General features: G+C 35.1%; 1 protein-coding gene across 3 annotated transcripts in view; it reads right to left on the bottom strand.

Moving 5' to 3' along the window:
• Window positions 1-19,947, bottom strand: part of LOC145288529 (lysosomal-trafficking regulator-like) — a 402,321-nt gene that overhangs the window by 150,313 nt on the left and 232,061 nt on the right. For all 3 annotated transcript variants that reach the window (XM_080136335.1, XM_080136336.1, XM_080136337.1), the window contains exons 13-15: window positions 17,549-17,717; window positions 13,284-13,419; window positions 7,907-8,081 (exon numbers count right to left, since the gene is read on the bottom strand). In XM_080136335.1, coding sequence (XP_079992461.1) covers window positions 7,907-8,081; window positions 13,284-13,419; window positions 17,549-17,717 — 480 coding nt within the window. The remainder of the gene's footprint in view (window positions 1-7,906; window positions 8,082-13,283; window positions 13,420-17,548; window positions 17,718-19,947) is intronic.

Here is a 19,947-nt window from a genome sequence, read left to right as displayed (position 1 = left end):
GCTCGACACACTTCTCCTGCAGTTGGCGCGCAGCAAAGATCATATCAGTCGTCGCGCGGCCCGCTCGAAAGCCACACTGGCTCTCGGGAAGAAGACCATCTTCAAGGTGCACCAGCAGGCGGTTGAGAAGGACGCGGGCCAGGATTTTCCCGGCGATGGAAAGAAGGGATATCCCGCGGTGGTTGTCACATGACTGACGATTTCCCTTGCATTTGTAAATGTGAACGATAGTAGCATCACAAAAATCTTGCGGTAATTCTTCACTCTCCCACATGGATTGGAATAGTTCTGTTAGTTTTAAAAGCAGTGTAGGTCCACCAGCTTTGTATACTTCTGCTAGAATTGAGTCGGGGCCGGGGGCCTTCCCAGAGGAAAGTTGCTTGATGGCTTTGCTTACTTCCTCTGACGAGGGTGGGATGTCGAGCTCCTCGTTGATAGGCTCCTGGCGTAGTCGATCGATGGCTTCATCGTTGATGGAAGATGGTCGGTTTAGCACACTGTTAAAGTGCTCCGCCCATCTATCAAGGATCTGCTTTTTGTCATTCAAGACAGTTGTTCCATCGGAGCTAAGCAGGGGGGAGGAGCTAGAGGACTGGGGACCGTAGACAGCCCTCAGCGCATCGTAAAACTTCCTCATATCCTGGCTATCGGCATGCTCCTGGATCTCATCTGCTTTGGCGCTGAGCCAGGCATCCTGCATGGAGCGGAGTCTGGCCTGCACCTTGCTGCGGATGTTGATGAAGGCAGCTTTCTTTGCAAAACACTTGGGGTCACTCTGATGTGCACGAAGAAGTTGGCGTTTCTCCTCCAGAAGGGGCTGAATCTCAGAGTCATTTTCATCAAATCAGTCCTGGTGCTTCTTTTGCTTGGGTCCAATGATTTCGAGAGCGATGGAGTAGGTGGAGTCTCTGAGGTGTGCCCACTGATCTTCGATAGTGTCCGAGATGGTGAGGGGGACAGATAGCTTGTCGTTGATTGCTTCCTGTAGCTCATGGATGACATCTGGACTTTTAAGTTTTTCCAGGTCAAGGCGCTTTGTGACTTTCTGGCCCTGAGGCCGCCTCTTGGGTTTGATGTAGAGGCACATTTTGGATATGATCAGGCGGTGGTCTGTCCAACAGTCGGCACCACACACAGCCTTGGTCAATCTTACGTCTCTCCTGTCCCTTGCCCTGATGATGACGTAGTCAATCAGATGCCAGTGGTGGGAGCGTGGGTGCATCCACGACGTCTTGTTACGGGTGGGTAGGCGGAACATGGTGTTGGTGATGGAAAGGTCGTGTGCAGCACAAAGGCTGAGCAACCGTAGGCCGTTGCTATTGCACTTGCCCACTCCATGGTGGCCAAGGACCCGGTCCCAAGTGGAATTGTCCATGCCAACGCGGGCATTGAAGTCGCCGAGGACGATGAGCTTCTCTCTCTGCGGAGCAGCGGAGATGAGGCTTACCAGATCTTCATAGAACTGGTCCTTGGTATCTTTGGGGTTAGTCATGGTTGGTGCGTAGGCGCTGATTAGTGTGGCGGTTCTTGCCTTGTTGAGCGGGAGTTGCATCTTCATCAGCCGGTCATTGATGCCGCCCGGGATGCTAACCATCTTCCTCACGTGCTCAGTCTTGATGGCGAAGCCCACGCCAGCCTCTCTGCGCTCCTCGCTGCTGCGTCCACTCCAAAAAAAGGTGTAGCCGCCACTTGACTGTCAGTTGACCCTTGTCTGAGAGGCGAGTCTCACTGAGGGCTGCGATGTCTACCTTATAACGGGCAAGCTCCCTTGCTACGAGAGCAGTTCTTCTCTCGGGTCGGTCAGCTCTGGTGTTGTCGAGCAAAGTACGGACATTCCATGATGCTAAGGTAAGCACCAACCCTTTCTTTAAACACACGGTGCTAATTGGCCATTGACCTCGAAAAAGGGTTCATTCGCCCTTTGGAAGGTTTTGTTTTTAATCCTTCAGGGAGACCAGCCACCCTCCTCACCAAACAAGTCTGGTAGGGGAATATATGAATACATCTATGGGTATACACATTTATAAAAAAATAAATCGGTAATCAAAGAAAAAAATTAGAAGTAATAAACCTTTAATGAAATATAAATATTTTGAATACTAAACTTAATTGGAATATTAAGTATAAACATTGATAAATATTTATAAATTTGAAGTATTATTGTAAAAGGAAACTGGATATAGTTAATAATATAATGTGGATAATTTAAAGGTTAATTGATTATGTAAACTGTTTTTTTTTTGTAGTTATTAAGTTAGAATAATTGAAATAGAAAATAGAAAAGTATATAAATAAATAGGAAGTAAATATATTAAATATATAGGAGTACTAGGAATAATGATTGATGAAATATTTGAAAAATAATGGAATATTGACGATTTAGTATATTGATATATTAAGGGAAGAAAAAAAAATCAATAATTTCAATATATAGATAAACCGCTTACAATCGATTAAAATATGCTAAATAATCATATAAGCAATAAGCAAATTAAGTAAAGCATATACCTAGAAGAATCTAAAGATAGTAGATGGATGAATAAATAAACAAATATAATAAATGATTAAAATTAAAATATTCTTATTAATTATAAGAAAATATGATAAAAAGGTGAATTGCATAATAATACATGAGTTCTTCCCCTTTGTTTGAATGGCTTAAATTGATTTGGTTGTATGGAAATTAAAATAATGAAATTTCGTTTACGATATGAGAAGGTGGATTTATCATAGAACCAAAATACATAATTAGTATAATAAGGAGTTAAATAGGATTTAAAAAAAGAAAAAACTTGAATAATCCTTGGATAATGTGAACGGATGGGGGTCGGAAGATCTAGCTTTGTTCTGAGTTCGGGGTAAAGGTGTTACGTCATACTCTGTGATCAGTGTCGAGGCAAAAAATTAACCCTTTGAATATATTATTTAGACACGAATTAGAATTAAAAAAATAAACAGTTCAAAGAATTTAGAATTTTTAATTAAACAGATCAAAGAATTAGAATTTTCAACATTTCAAATCAGATTTTTTAAAATTAAACAGTTCAAAGAATTACAATTTTTTAAATTCAACAGTTCAAACTATTAGACTTTTTTTTTACAATTAAACAATTCAAATAGAACCTTTTTAAAAATCAAAGTTCCACGAGTTTCGTCAACCCTGTAAAATTCTGTTATTTGTTTAAGAACATTTGCGAATTGCAAAGAATTAAATTTAGAATTTTTAAAAATTCAACAGTTCAAAAATTTTTAAATTCAATGGTTCAAAGCAGATTTTCTTTTAATTAAACAGTTCAAATAATCATATTGTTTTTATTTCAACGGTTCAAATAATTAGACTTTTTTTACAATTAAAAAATTTAACTGTTGAAAGAAATAGATTTTTTTCAAAATTAAACAGTTGAAAGAATTAAAATGTTAAAAAAAATTTCCACGAGATTAAGTTACTTTTCATATAATGTTGAAAGGCTTAATTTTTTGCCTTGACACTAGTCACAGAGTATGACGTAACACACCTTTACCCCCAAACTCAGAACGAGGCTGGATCCTTGGACCCTATCTGTTCACATTATCCTAATCCTTTTTTATTACAGTGATCCTAAAAAATAACAAGAAAATAAAAAATAACATTGGAATCAGTAATTTAAATAAAGAAATATACGAAACTAATGCTAATTGAGAGATTATTAATTAAATGTATATATAGATATAAAAGTTTAGGAGATTTTATATTAAATTAAAAAAATGAAACCAATAAACTAAATTAAAAGATAATTTAAATTATTAAATAAATATAAAAAAACACAAAAATTAAATAATTAAAATAAGAAATATGAAAGTAAGTTGCCTACATAATTCAATATTGATCAATAAAATGAAGGAAGGAGAGGTGAGTTCACTGTTTGTATTAGTAAAATAAGAAATTGTGTTTATTTTTGTATATGTATTAAAGTTGTATTTTGTGTCTGATGATTAGCCATTTCAGAATATCTTTTAACGAAATAATGTTTAAGCTTGTCCAAATGGTTATGAAACAATCATAACACTGAAGAAATACATTGTATAATAAATATGCTATAATATATCGTTGCCTTGGTTATTGCGAAATTATGTTTTTTCACCCCAAACAAGGTATAGTGCCACTAAGTCGTATGGGGTTATTATTTGGGGCTAGATTTGCAGGAATACTATATAGGGAGATGGTTTTTCACATTACACTTTAACTTCTGCATGTCAGTACAGTCAGGGAAGCAGGGGCATGGAAGGGAATTCCAAAGTCTAGCTGTTTGAGGGAAAAAGTTATTTGAGTAAAAATTTTTACGGCATCTAGGGATGTCTACAGTGTAGGGGTGGGATTTTGCAGCTTGTTGGGTTTGTCAGGAGCATTTGAATCCATCCAAGCACTTGCCATTGAAGTACTTGTAAAAAGGTTGAAGTTTGGTCCACATTGCAGAACCTATTAGGTTGGCAACTCTTTTTTTAAACCTATCTAGGAGCAAGAGACTCATGGCAGATGCACCAGCCCAGATGTAGCAACACTACTCCATGCATTGGCGAATAGTGGCTTTGTAGAGATACACTATACTCTCAGGTGTGAGTAACCTTCTAGCAGAGAGAGCCCACTCTCATCGGAGCAACCTTGGCAATTGCCTCAATGTATTTGTTTCAATTCATGTTGTTTGTGATGAACCGCCCCCTTAAGTAAGACACTTTATCAAACCTCCAATACTAACAATTACTACAATACTATCCTATTGATTACTGTACACACAATAACCCTAATCCCCGAGTGGCTTCCAGGCCTTGATAAGTGGTGACTACCATGTAAAAAAAAAAAAAGTATTTGTTTCAATTCATGTTTGGAGAAAAGTACTCTCAGGCAGTGTATGATTAGCCATAACAATCAATAGTTGATAAAGTTCCTTTAATTATTAAAAGAAATAAGCTTAGTCTTGGCGGCATTGAATGTTACCATCTAGTTTCGGCCCATTCCACCACAGACTGAAGGTTTTCCTTTAGAGTTTATATTACATCTTATGTTTATATGCAAAAATAATAAATAACCCGATATTCAAACCAGAGTGGGAGCTGATTATATATATATATATATATATATATAAAAATGGACTCTCTCGTTGATTTCAATGTATGAATGAGGTTCCGCCACAACAACTAAGTTGTTTGGAAATACATACAGATTTATTTATAGTGGTGAAGGCTTTGCGTAGAACCAACCACACTTTTTGTATCAAAGATTAGCAGTATATATATATATATATATATATAGTCTTGGAAGTTTCTTTAAAATCTTTAAAACTATAAAAAAAAATTTTTTTTAAATGTCCTTCGTTGGAACATTATTTTGTTAATTAATCTCCTGTATCACTGAATAGTTTTACTTACATGAACAAACAATACTATCCATGTTTTTAAAGGGATCATCAAACACTCTTTCGGGGATTTAAAAACAAAACAGTATATTAAATCATGGCTCCCCAGCAGTGTTGATCAAATACCACCTCCCTCAAAATAAATGAAAAAATTCTTTTTGATAGAAATTTATGCATTTATTTAAATTTATAATAACAAGTGAAGCATGCATGGTCCCCTGTGACTGCAGAGTGAATGAGGCATAAAAAAATGACCAAGTTCAGCATTTGCACCCCCCTCCCGGCCATTTAACCCCAAAAGTCCCCGGGGGACATCAAATCCTGGTGAAAATGAATAAACGGTGCAGTTTTAGGCCTTAACATATGTACATTTTAGTTCTGCACCATGCAAAAAAAAAAAAAAAAGAACTAAGTACATCATTTGCCCTTTAGCCGCAAATGTCTCCAAGGCCTTAACATATTTAAATTTGAGTTCAGCACCATGCAAAACTGCTAAATAGACATATACAGAAAATTTTGGACAAATATGGTAAAATAGTCCCAAAAATTGGATTGTTTTTATTAGCCCTAAAAGAGCCCCTGGGGCACACCCAAGAGTTATCGCGAAGTATACTGGGGCACACCCAAGAGTTATCGCGAAGTATAGGCAAACAAAATTATACAGAAATCCGTTAGTTACAACTTTTCAGAAAATTTTATAAAAATCCAAGGCATCAATTTTTTTTTAATAAGCACAAAAGTGTCAATTTTAGCCATTTTAACATGAAAGGCACTCCTAGGAGGGCATTGGAGTTTTCCCGGAAAATCCGTTCTGTTACATTTTTACTCATATCATGTTTAATGTTTGTGCAAAATTTCCCAAAATTCCAAGGCATAGTTATTGAGAAACGTGCGGACAGACAAACAGACATTTAGATTGACAGGTTCACCCTCCTTTTGTTGAGGGACCAATAATAATAATAGTAATAATATATATATGTATATACACACACACTAGGATACCCATCCCAGGACAGGTATAAGCAATAAATAAAGCATTAGTTTTAAATTTTAATGTTTTTTTTCATTTACAAGGCAGGAGGTGGGTCTGTAATATGGGTTTGGTTGCATGCTTCTGAATGCTATAAAAATATAATAATGTGCTACGTTATATACACACTGTTGCCTAGAATACACATTACATAAGTTCATGACTTTACCATCCACATATTATTGATATTAAACTAACGTTTTTCAAAGTTCAACTAAAAATTTGATGTGCAGTAATTCTTTTCTTTGTTCTGAAATGTTTTTGAAGCCACAAAAATAATGTATATTCCAAAATTCATTATGATCAGTTGAAAAAAATAAATTAAAAAATTATATATATTCACCATTAGATAATTTAGATGTTAACATTTACAAAAAAAATATTTTACTCTGCAGTTCTCATGTGATCTTGTCCAATTTTATTATTTTCATATTTTTGGAATCCTTTGAGATGCGGCTTCATAATTTTTGTATTGATTTTTTTTGTGGACTATTATTCTCAACTTCATAGTTGTTTCACCACGTTTCGGCCAACTGATCCTCTGGCTTTCTTCAAGTGGTAAACTACGATAGGATATGAATGCTGAGTTTTGTAACTGTATCTCCAGTATTTACTACCTTCCATAGTTATTTTCTCATCACGTGAAGAAGACCAGAGGATGAATTGGCTGAAACATGGTGAAAAAAACACTATGAAGATGAGGATGAAAGTCTTCAAAAAATCAATACACAAATTAGTACATATACATTCTACAATTCATAGTCCATTACTTTAGCAAATTTGTGTGGAGTTTTTTTTTTTTTTTAATTTGTTTTACTGCTTATCAACCATTAATGCTAAGCCAAATCGTTGGATAATTAGTCATTTTTTTTTAACTCATATATTCTATTAAGGTAGTATAAGTTTTGGATTGCTTTTTTCGCCGACATTTTAGCAAGTCATCATTACCGTTTGACTGACTTCGCTTAATTTCAATGCTCTTGACTTCCAGTCGTGCAATGGAGACATCAGCTAAGACGTAACATTTTTTTTCCTCCTTCGCATTTTTTTTTTTTTAACTTCTCTCTACCCATGTTGCCTACTGTTGTTTTGACCCCTCCGCTAATAAATACCACTTTATTTTTTTTTTCAGGGTTCCTTACTACACCACCTACACACACTCGGGCAATGCCAGGCACCCCCGCTAGTATATATATATCACTTTTTAAAAAACATTTTTATAAAACAATTTTACTATAAATCACGTTTAACTGCTAACTTTTGTATGAAATATTTCCATTTTCATATTTATCAATGGATTTGAAAAAAATTTCTGAATTAAATCCCCCTTAGAATCTCATGGATCATCCTCGAAATAGTAAAGTAATTTATTGCTTATGTAAACATCCACTTCTTATACTCTGCTAAAATTTTAATATGTTATTTAGAGCTATCTACCTATCCAACAAACACAGTTGTTTAAAGAGAAAAAAATGGAATGTCTTACCTTTGAAAAGCATCATTGGTCCAAGATACCAAGACTTTTTCCGATTTAAAAGATGATCCTTGTAAGTTCTTGTGTGTCCAAGATAGACAGCCGGATCCAGCTGAGTTAATCGGATGTCCATCGGATGATCCAATATCATTTCCTGTGACCACCAACCATCCAGAACAATAGACACCTATAAAATAATAGAAAAAGCAATGTTTACAGGAAAATATATATTTATATTTCACCTTTCATTTATACTAATCCTTTAATTTGATGTAAATTTATGAAGCTCGATGTACCTACAGAGCATATACAAATAAATGACAAAAGGTCTATGTTCCAAATTTCAAGATGTTATCCATCTTACCATTTATTTCTATAAGCATGTTAAAATATTCAATTCTTAACAGCACCTGTTTTGTAATGCAGAATCATTCATGTAAGTATTATGTCAATTTTTTTTATTTTTTTCCACCTTTAACTCATCAACTTTAAAAGAAATAAAGGAATATGAGCATGATTACAAGATCCCAAAATCGGAAGTGAAGTTGCAATTGAGTTTTCTTTTAGTTGTCTGCTTTGAATTTTTTTATATGTACACATTTAAATGAGTGGGGTCACCAACACTTATGTTTTTTATACTTGTTTTAGGTCCTGAATATGACCTTAAACTATATCCAGTGGTGAGGCCCCAGCTTGCGGGCTTTGGGGAGTGTGGAGCCACCCTTTGCCATTGCTCCCAGGTCCACTCTGACCCGGAGTGGTAGTACCTGTTAGGGTTCCAACTATGGGTTAAATAGAAACTGACTTGAAAACAACAAATATATTCTATTAAAAATTTTTTTCAAAATAACTGGATTCGGCATTAAATAACCTGAAAAGGGTTGATATGCCATAAAACAAAAACAACCAAACATACTTGTTTTATTATTTCATATTTTCAAATTATTTTCATTTTTTGAAATAGTTTTAACTATTGCGTCAGATAAAGTTTGTAACATTTTTAAAATGCAAAATAATGTTTTATATATATATATATATAAATATATATATATATATATATATATACATACACACACAAAAAATTCTTTATTTCAGATAAAATTTTCTATTCAAATATAAACATTAACAGAAAGTTCCTTTAAACAGCTCAATAGTGCAATATTATATAAATACTTATCGCTTTATCCTTTATTGGTATTTGTTTATTGCATAAGCAAACAATTGTTTTGGCCCATATTGATATCCATATGTTTCATTGTATATGTGTTTTTTTTTTTACTTCATCGTGGGCACTCATCAATACGAAGATAAACATCAAATAAAATTAAATACTAAGTCATCTATAATATGAATCTCACCTGTCTGTTTCAATGTATGTATGTATGCATGTATGTATGCCTAAAACTTTCAACAGAGGCGACAGATTTTCACGAGATCGGTTATCATTTTGAAGCTCGCCCCTTCAGATAACAAATATCAAAAAAATTAGTCAAAAACATTAATTCCTTCACTCTCACCTGGGCAGTTTTCCACAGGGAGGGTTGATTTTTTCGCTAACATTTTTTGCAAGTCATTCAACCCTTGCGTTCACGATGTCACTTAAAAGGTGTTATTTCGACTGCTCGGGATGTCACAACCATGGTAGGCACATCGGTAAGACAGTTTGGGGGGTTTTTCACCTCTTAACTCTGACGCGTTACTGGTTCGAACCTGTTTATTACTCATATTTTTTTTTTGTGCTCACAATTCCCCCCCCCCTTTTTTTGTGCTCAACACACACCTCCAAACACCAGGGCAACGCCGGGCATGCAGGCTAGTCTATATATATATAAAAGGCAAAATGTGTGTGACCATTTCATGTATGTATCGCAAAGGCTTCTTTCGCCGACGGTCCCGGGTTCGTTACTATCGCTTAGAACTGTTTATATAGCTCTAGATAATAATATCTACGATTTGGGAATGCGGGTCGCCTCTAGATTTAATTACGTCGATTTTTACAAAATTATTGCTATTTCAGCCCGTCTTGTGTTCATTCAGCTTTTTTGTATAAAACCGAAACTAATTCAAAGCTAAGGGATCTTCCCGGCAATCGCACCGGGAAACGTCCATAAGTAATCAGCTTTGATCAATGTGGGGCCAAACTCCTTTATATCAGACAATTGCTATTCAATCTGGACAATGGGGAGCTGGTTTCCCCCTCCCCAACATCTTGGGGAAAAAAAACACTCAAAGTTGGGTAAACAAACCCAAAAGCTGCCCCGCAGCGAAAGTTAACTCTGTGACTTCTGTTTGACCTCATTAATGAGGTCAAATAGAAGCAGCAGAGTTAACTTTTATTGCGGCCACGTGTCAATTCTGTTTTTAATACTTAAGTAAATAAATTCAAACGTGTTTTTGTTAGTATGTTGCGGTGGCTTAACGTCGCACGATTTTTTCTCACACTTTGCCTCAAGGATTCGGGTTCGTTCCTCATACTCACCTACCAAAACTACCCCCCCCCCGGGAGTTTTGATTCACCCAAAACCACACACACCTCCAAACACCCGGGCAACGCCAGGTACCCACCGCTAGTCTATAATATAAATCTCTCACCTGTCTGTTTAAATGTATGTATGTATGTCTGTCTTGCAAAAACTTTTGACAGAAGTGACGGATTTTCACGAGATCCGTATCATTTTGAAGCACAACCCTTCAGACAACAAATACTGAAAAATTGGCCAAAAACATAAATTCTTTCACCCTCAACTGGGCACTTTTCTACAGGGAAGGGTTGCTTTTTTCTACGATATTTTCGAAAGTCATCGCCTCTTTTCGATTGTGTTGCCTAAATTTAAACCTACGTCACTTCCAGTTTGGCAATGGGCGCAACAGCTAACGCGTCACATTTTTTTTGTTTTTTTCTTTCTTTTCCTTTTTCATGGTACCGGTTTGAGCCTGCCTGCCTACTACCACTTTTTTTTTTGCTCGCAATTTTCTTTTTTTTTTTTTGCTCAACCAACATCCTTACACACACTTCCGCTTTCTTTCCCGCATTCACGTCACGAGTTCAAACCTGCCTGCCTACTACAAATTTTTTTTTTTTTTTCTCAACACACACCTACAAACACCCGGGCAATGTTGGGCATCCAGGCTAGTAGGTAATAATACAATATGATAAAATAGTAATGTACTATGACATAATACAATACAGTATACGACATAGTGAATCTTGAGAAATAAAATAGGATTAGCATTAGGAATACCTGATAATATCTGAAAACATATCATGAAAAATAATAAATAAATAAAATAAATAAAAATCAACTAATGAAATAAATGAAAAATAAATAAATAAAATAAATAAAATTTAACTAAATAAATAAATAAATAAAATGGAACACTGGGATTAGGTAACTGATTAAAATAGTGAAATAATTTTTATGCTAACTAGGAATTCTGAACTTTTATTTTTGTAGTTATTTTCCTCTGAAGAGATATAAAGAGTTTACTTATCCTAAACCCCTAATTGTTGTATCATCCTTATTGAATAAATGATTAAACCTATATGCATTAGTATATATTTTCATATTGTCATTCTTTTATTCTTTGTCCTATATATATATATATATATATATATCTACAATATAAAGCTGAACGTCTGTGTCTGGTCACGAATTGGCTCCTATATGGTTTGCTATTATAGAAAACTGATCACATATAATGATAGAAGATATATCGATACTCAGGAATGGGTATGTTTGATCTGGCATAATGATGATTCATTAAAATGTAGGGTCGGCGTACGTGCCTAGTCCACAAAGTATGGAAATAAAAAATTTTAAAATTAAAATAAAACGTTTAGAAGTGTTTTTGATATAGATGTACATAAAACATACTTATCAAAGTATTATTAACTTAAATAGGGATGGTATAATAAAATTGTGGGGTCTGCGTTCGGGCCTGGCCTCCATAGAATGGAAATAGGCACAAACTTTAATAAAGACTTTTCATATCTATCTGCGTAAGTATACTTTGATAATTATGTTTCAGTTTGAAGAAATATGGTATAATAAAATTATGGGGTGTTCGTTTGCGCCTAACCTCTATAGAATGGAAATATGTCACAAAGTTTAACAAGGTTTTTTAATATAGATCCACAGAATATTGTGATAAGTATTTCAGTGTGAACAGGTATAGTATAAATAATTATGGGGTTTATCTATTTTATTTTTACTTTCACCATATTTTGCTTTGGTTTTGATACCCCCAAATTCGTAGCTATCTCTTTACAACCCTTTCTTTTCATAACCTATCATACTTTCATAAATCAGAGTCCATTTTCTGTAGGCTGTTTTTGAACCCAGTCAACGACGGGTACTTTTGCTAGTATATATATACAGGGTGACCAAAAAAAAAAAAAACAAAAGCTAAATGGAGGCCATCTAGAACATATGCTGTAGAACGGAGAAAAAAAGGTCAAAGACCCTAGCGTTTTGATGTGATGTTGTGAATATAATAAACTAGTTATGACCAAAGTTTCATTTTATTCAAATAAAACACTAAGAAATGTAGTCTAATTAGAGTTGGGGCCCGTTTTTTTAGAGTCACCCTGTATGTATGTATGTATATATATATATATATATATATATATATATATATATATATAAAATAAAAGTGAAAGTGTCTGTCTGTCTGTGTACATTTCCCTACGCAATAACTCTGTCAATTTTAATTCTACAGACTCGAAATTTGATATACAGGGTATCGAGATTTGGGAAAATCTTTGTAATTGGTTTTTGGCCAGGAATTTGGGTGTTAAGGGGTCAAAGTTCAATGATTTGACCTTTGAGAACTCTACCAAACTCCTCCAACAATTTTGGGTCTAAACACTTGAAATTTTAGATATAGGTTCCTTGGAGATGGATCTAACTTAATAACTTGATTTGAGCCCAAAACAATAAATGTTAAGGGGTCATAATAGATGTCAAAGAGGCCTAAACCTTTTGACAGAGGTGACAGATTTTCACAAGATCAGTATAGTTTTGAAGCTCGACCTTTCAGGCGACAAATACCGAAACAGTGGCTAAAAACATTAATTTCTTCACCCTCAACTGGGCAATTTTCTACAGGGAGGGGTCGCTTTTTTCGCTGATATTTTCGAAAGTCATCCCTCCTTTCAATTGTCTAGACTTAATTTAAACCTACATCACTTCCGGTTTGGTGGTGGTCGTAATAGCAAAGACGTCACATTTTTTCACATTCTTTTCCTCCTTTGCAGTACGGGTTCAAGCCTGCCTTCCTACTACCACATTTTTTTTTTTGCTCAACATACACCTCCAAATACCAGGGCAACGCCGGGCACCCATGCTAGTATATATATATATGTATATGTAATAGCTACTTTACTTACCTTCCCTGACAAGATATTTTCCTCCAACATTTCATGGTACTGCAACACAAGGTGGTGCCACTTGTCCGTGCTAAGTAAGCTAGGAGCTGAACATTCCTTTAAGACAGCCGTACCAGTTGAAGAGCGACAAGTAAGCCTGTGGAAGAAACAAAAAATATTTTTGAAAAAAATTGGATCAATTAAAAAATAATGGTTAATAAGAACATGACACTGTATACCTACAATGTAAGGATAGACCAAATTCTTATATAGGTTAGAAATGCTGATAACTATTTGATCAAGATGAAATTTTACTTGGTCATGAATGCTATCGACATGCATCAGATTTCAGTAAAATTTCAATCATGATCAATTTTGTATAAGTCAAAGGTCAAGATCTTATGAGATGTGGAATTAATATGGACCAATTAGAACCAAAATTATCACCAAAATGTGACCTTTTCAATGACTTCACCTAGATAGCCAAAAAATAAATTAGGTTTTAGTTAGGCTATGACTGATATTTTTACTGTGTCCTGTTGTAATAACACATACAAAAAATTGTACACCGTGTTGCAAAAGAAGTAATAGAGTAATACACTTGGAAAGTGGAATATATGCATCTCAAAAGTGCTCAATATCCTATACAGAATAAGTGTGTTAAACCGCATTGTTCTGCAGAACAAATAACTTCACTTTGTACTGATACACTGATGTACACCAGAAAATAATACTCGTCATTCTTTGGGTGCCATAGTAATAATAGCACCATATCAATCAAGAACCTAGATTCCAGTAAAGCAACTGGCCCTGATGGCATTCCAATTATAGTGTTAAAAAAGCTTCAACCAGAACTTGCTCCCATACTTACGAAACTATTTAAGCACTGCCTTAAGGAGAAGTGCTTTCCGACTCCCTGGAAGACCTCATCAGTTTGCCCTGTATTTAAGAATTCAGGTGATAAGTCCTCTCCCTCTCAGTACAGACCAATAAGTCTCCTGTTTGTTATGAGTAAGTTGCTGGAATCCATATTAAATAGAGAAATAGTCAACCACCTTAGCAGGAATAACCTTCCTAGTGACACACAATATGGTTTCCGCTCTGCAAGATCTACTGCAGATGTGCTGACGGTTATATCCCACAGGATAAGTGAATCTCTTGACAAAGGCTTCCTTTCTAGGGCAATTGCTCTTGACATATCAAAGGCCTTCGACAAGGTATGGCATAAGGGTCTACTTCACAAGATTTCCAGCTACGGTATAACTGGAAATGTTTTCTCAATCATTAAATCATTTCTCTCCAATAGGCTCATAAGAGTAGTGGTAGATGGACAAAAATCGGAGGCCTGCAATATAAATGCTGGAGTCCCTCAGGGGTCAATCCTGGGCCCAACTCTCTTCCTGATCTACATCAATGACCTCCCTAAACACATACTTAAATCATTCGTTGACATCTATGCTGATGACACGACCATCTACGGCAACACATCAAAGGCTGTAAATGACAAAGTTCTCTCTGATTCTCTCTCCTCTGATCTCGAGCACGTGGTTCAGTGGGGGAAGATGTGACTGGTTACCTTTAATGCATCTAAAACCAAACTCCTATCCTTACATCATCAACGCTCTGATCCCCATCTGGCATCAATTGTGATGGATGGCTCTCGTCTGGGTGAGGCCCCGTGTTTTGACAAGCTTCTGGGTTTGACCTTTACTCCTGATCTGAAATGGAACACGTACATCAAGTCTGTTGCCAAGGTCGCTGGAAAGATGGTGGGATCCTTCTACCGCTCCAGAAGATATCTCACTACTGATGCAATTCTCTATCTCTACAAAAGCCAAGTACGTCCAAGGATGGAATACTGTTGCCATATCTGGGCAGGAGCTGCTAAAAACAGCCTATCCTGCCTTGACAGAGTACAAAATAGACTTTGTGGCTTAGTGGGGGATGCCCTTTTCTCTACCCTGCAACCTCTCTCCCACAGAAGAGACGTTGCGAGCCTATCCTTGTTTTATCGTTATTTCCACGGCAGGTGCTCGTCTGAACTCTAATCTCTGGTCCCCCCTCGCCAATCTTTCACAAAAAACACCCGTCTAGCTGAATCCACTGTGAAAAATTTTCCCCACTCTATATCTGTGCCTAAATCAAAACGCGGATTCCATGAATAAAGCTTCTTTCTTAGAACTGTACGCCTGTGGAACTCTGTTCAGTCTGCTTGCTTCCCACCGTACTACAACTTGGATGTCTTCAAGTCCAACGTTAACAAATTCCTAATGAACCACCCCCTTAAGTAAACACTTCATCAAATCTCCACACTAACGTAATGTACTTGCAATAACCCTTATCCCTGAGTGGCTTCCGGGCCTTGATAAGTGGTGATCACTGTAAAAAAAAAAAAAATAATAATATTTGATAAGTTTTATGTCTTACGACAAAGTGGTCAATATCCTAAGTAAAACAAGTGTTTATACACTGAGTTGCCTGGAACAAAAACTAAATTTTCTTATACTGTTGTATATAAGAGAAATTAGTTGACGTTGTCCAGGAACGATGATAGTAACATAAGAGTATTATATTTGGTAGGTGGTATGAGTTAACTCAAAGTGCTATTTTGTTTGGATACATTGTTGTATACCCGGCTGTACACAACTTTGCGACAAACGTGACTGAAGTTAAATTGGTGGAGTTAAAAAGAAAAAAAATAAATTAAAAAATGTTGAAAACTATTAGATAAAATGTTTAACAATATTTGATGTTTTTGTATTATTTGAACTACTGTTTTCATCTTGAGTGCTATTCTCACATTTCGGTCAATGTAACCTCTGACCTATATCAAATTTATTTTGTTGAGCTCAGAAATATTTCTATGGAACTGAAATTTACACAGAATTTGGAATGGAACACTTTATTTAATCCACAGGGGTAGCATTCTTTTATCCTCATGTTCAAGAAGAAGAAGGTTGCAGGTTACATTGACTGAAGATGAGAGCAGTAGTCCGAATAATCCAAATTAGCAATCCTTATCTCAAAAAGAAGCATAATAATCAATAAATAGTAATAAATTATACTGGACTTAATACTTTATTGATCCTTGGAAGTGTACACCTCTATTATTTGGCATCACTTGTGAAGCAAGCCCCCACAAGTATTTATTCATATGACATCACATTTTAAACACATATTTTATCGTTATGTAAAACGTTAAATTAAAAACTTAAAGATTTATATGTAAACCAGGCTTTAAATACAAAGCAAATATTTATTGATATGTCTACATGTTGAGATTATATATATATATATATATATATATATTAAGGCAATTATGAAGGGAAGACGTATTCCTTCGGAATTCATTTTATATTAAAAAGAAAAAAAAGACCAAGGAGAAAAGGAAAATGGATAGCGACTAAAAAATAAAAGTAGGGAAATAGAAAAAAAAAAAAATCAAAAATTGACATGTTTCGCCTTCACTCATCAAAATTGGAATCGAGGGATTTATTTTTTAGTAATTTGTTTTCCTTAATAATAAAATCTAAACAAAAGGAGACAGAGCAATGGGGATGAATTTTAGAGGCTGATCACGTTCAAATCCAACAAGCAGTCCTTTTGCTTACAAAGGGAAGGCTTCCTAAGGCGAACGTGAACAGTCTCCAAGACTTTTAGATGATATACGGAGTGAGCTTGACTCAATACGGAGAAAGAGTCGATGCGTGTTTGTTGCACAATCCCGGTATTTAATAAAGTGTTCCGTTATAGCGGATCCATATGTGTTGTTTACAGCGTCAGTAGGTAGGAATGTTCCATTCCTGATTTTGCTCGGTACATGTTGTTGTATGCGATTTACTAATTTTAAAGACGTTCGGCCTACGTAGTCGGCACCACAACCACATTTAAATGAATAAATGACATTACTAATATGATGAGGGGGTAGAACATCTTTTTTATTGGAAGCCATTAATGGCTTTGTATTATACAAAACACAAACATTTGAAGCAAAATAACATCCTTCAACAGTTGAACTAATTTGTTTGGTGAATTTTTCGCTTACTTTCCCCAACCACGGCAATCGAATATAAACCGGATATTTATCCATCATATTGGGTTTTGTTCGTAAAAAATCTGCTCTTTAACTTTTAATGGTGGTTTCAATTACATCTAAAGATCCTTTAGATGTAATTGAAACCACCATTAAAAGTTAAAGAGCAGATTAAATAAAGGATTCCATTTGAAATTCTGTGCAGAATTTTTTTAAAAGAAATTTTTATTTTCTTTTTACTCGAAAAACTTACCTTACAACGAGCGTACCAACGCAGGGGTCAGTCCATATTTCAAGCAACTTCTCATCTGTACCAACGGAGAGAACATGAAGGCACTCATCACTGACTGAAGATCGTCCTCCGTCAGGATCGGTTTGTCGGACATCAGATCTCAACCAGCTTTTGCGGTGATCTCCGGTATCTGAATTTTGGAAAGAAAAAAAAAAGGAATATTTTTCCTTTTTTTATATTTTTATATCACATACATAAGCGAGAGAGAGACAGAAAGAAAGCAAAGTAGAGGGAGAGAAGGGAGAAGAGAGAGAAAAAAAGGAGAGAAGGAGGGAGAGAGAGAGAGGGAGAGCCGAGGAGTATGTTCCTTTTTGAAGGTGCTAAGAAGTGATGGGTTCTTTTTCTCTCCAGACAGAGCATGACATTTCAAATTTTTTTTTTTTCAACAAAAATGCTTAAAAAGATCTTTTTGTTACTTTACTTCTGGCTATAATGATACAATTGAATGTTTTTGGGGGAAAAAAAGTGGCTGACTAGATGATTCTTTTTTCTTTCATCATTTTTCTCAGTTTGAAAATGTGTGTCTGATTTGGCAAAAAGCATGATATTTATTTTTAAAATAGAGTTGAAAATTTATTTATTTTCTTTAATGGTTTATTGAAGATAGAGATGAATCGGGGGGGGGGGTACAAATGGCTCCTTTTAAGTGAGAGCTGAAGCACCTCCATTTTTAAATTTAATATGGAGGAGAATCAACACCTATTTGAGGCAAAGAGGCAACTTCAAGTCTAAAAGAGCCGTAAAACCCTGTATGTTCAATGCTATAGCACAGGTTTTTCTGATTTTTCTGAAATTTTTTCAAGTTTTTCTTTTTAATTTTGTGTCTTTTTTTTTCCATATGCAATTTATTATTTATTTTTTTTATTCATTTTGAAGAAATTTTTGCCAAATGTCTGATGGACTCCGCATGAATTAGGGACAAGTGAATGATTGGTAAAGATTTTTTTAACCAACAGAAATGTTAGTATTATCAGCACATTTGATGACAACTTTAATGGGGAAGTGGGGGAGGGTACATTAGGGATTTGTACTGAGTCAATGCTTTTCATTATTTTCTGAGAGTGAATGTCAGTAAGCGAGATGTTGTGAAAAGCTCTGGCTCATGGCTAACCTGACTGATTCACAAACCTTTATTTATCTTTTTATACATGTCTTCCTTATGTATGCTTTTAGAGATGTTTAAGGAATAGTAGGTAACTTTTTGGGATTTATGTCCCCTTCGATTGCAACATTATATCCTTCTCATTGTTGGTGGAATACATTGCCTTTTTTTATGTGTGTTATTTCATTATGAAGTTTTTGAGTTTGGCTGGAAATAGTCTTTTCCATGATGGGTTTCATCTTTGAAATAGATCAGCTATTGAGGTTCACAAAACAAGACAAATATATTTTGGATACCTTTTTGTAACAGAAAAGAATAAACATCTTTGTTTGCTTGGCATCAAATAAAAAGGAAACATACTATCTTCATAGTCACTATTGTCCAACGGTTGGTCTTTTTCTTGAAGTTCTGTTGTTGAGATACTTTTTTCTCCAAAGAAAATGCCATAACACCAAGTTATAATTCACAGAGCTTTACTTCCATCTTTCCTCAAAGTTTGCCACATCCCCTTTTTTCTACATATTTTCTTGTTAGTCTAGTAGAGGATTCCACAAACCACAAACACAGAGACCAAAATCTCTTCCAAGCCAACAACTCAATTGGCTCAATTCAATCCTCATCCGCTAACCAACTGACTGGAAAACTGTCTGGTCTCTGTTTTATAAATGTATGATAACACGTTTCTTCATTAGTAATCTTATGTCACATAACCAGGTCAGTCTTATTGTTTTGCTAAACTAAAACCCCAAATAATTTTTATATAAATATTTAACTGAAAATATTTTATTGTATTAAATATCTATCCATAACACATTCTTCTACTATTGAAATATTTTACATCTCAATAAAACTGGACATATCACAGTTTATTCTTGCCACACTTACTTTCCCCGGCTACCCATTGCCGCACAGGAGCCATAATATCCGATACTAATATGCAATTATATATCATGTTGAAATTAGTAAATAAGTAATAATTGTTTTTTTCCTTTAATTTTATGAGCACATCTGTATTAAAAGTGGATATCTAAAAGATCCAAAAACTTCATATTAAGTAAAAACACTATTACTTACAGGTCATGTTGAAATTAGTATAAAATTTTTAAAAATTACAAAAAATGATTGAGTAAAGGATTTGCTAGAACAACAACAAAAAAACAAACATTGTTATTATCGATCAACCATTCTCTAATTTGAAATAGGAAAAGTTAATACAAGGGAGATAAGTCAGTTTGTTATACAGAATAGACTAAACTGT

Source organism: Euprymna scolopes, chromosome 2 (genome assembly GCF_053919585.1).
Source record: "Euprymna scolopes isolate OS-2025 chromosome 2, ASM5391958v1, whole genome shotgun sequence".
Classification (NCBI taxonomy): domain Eukaryota; kingdom Metazoa; phylum Mollusca; class Cephalopoda; order Sepiida; family Sepiolidae; genus Euprymna; species Euprymna scolopes.
This window is presented reverse-complemented; position numbering and strand designations above follow the sequence as displayed.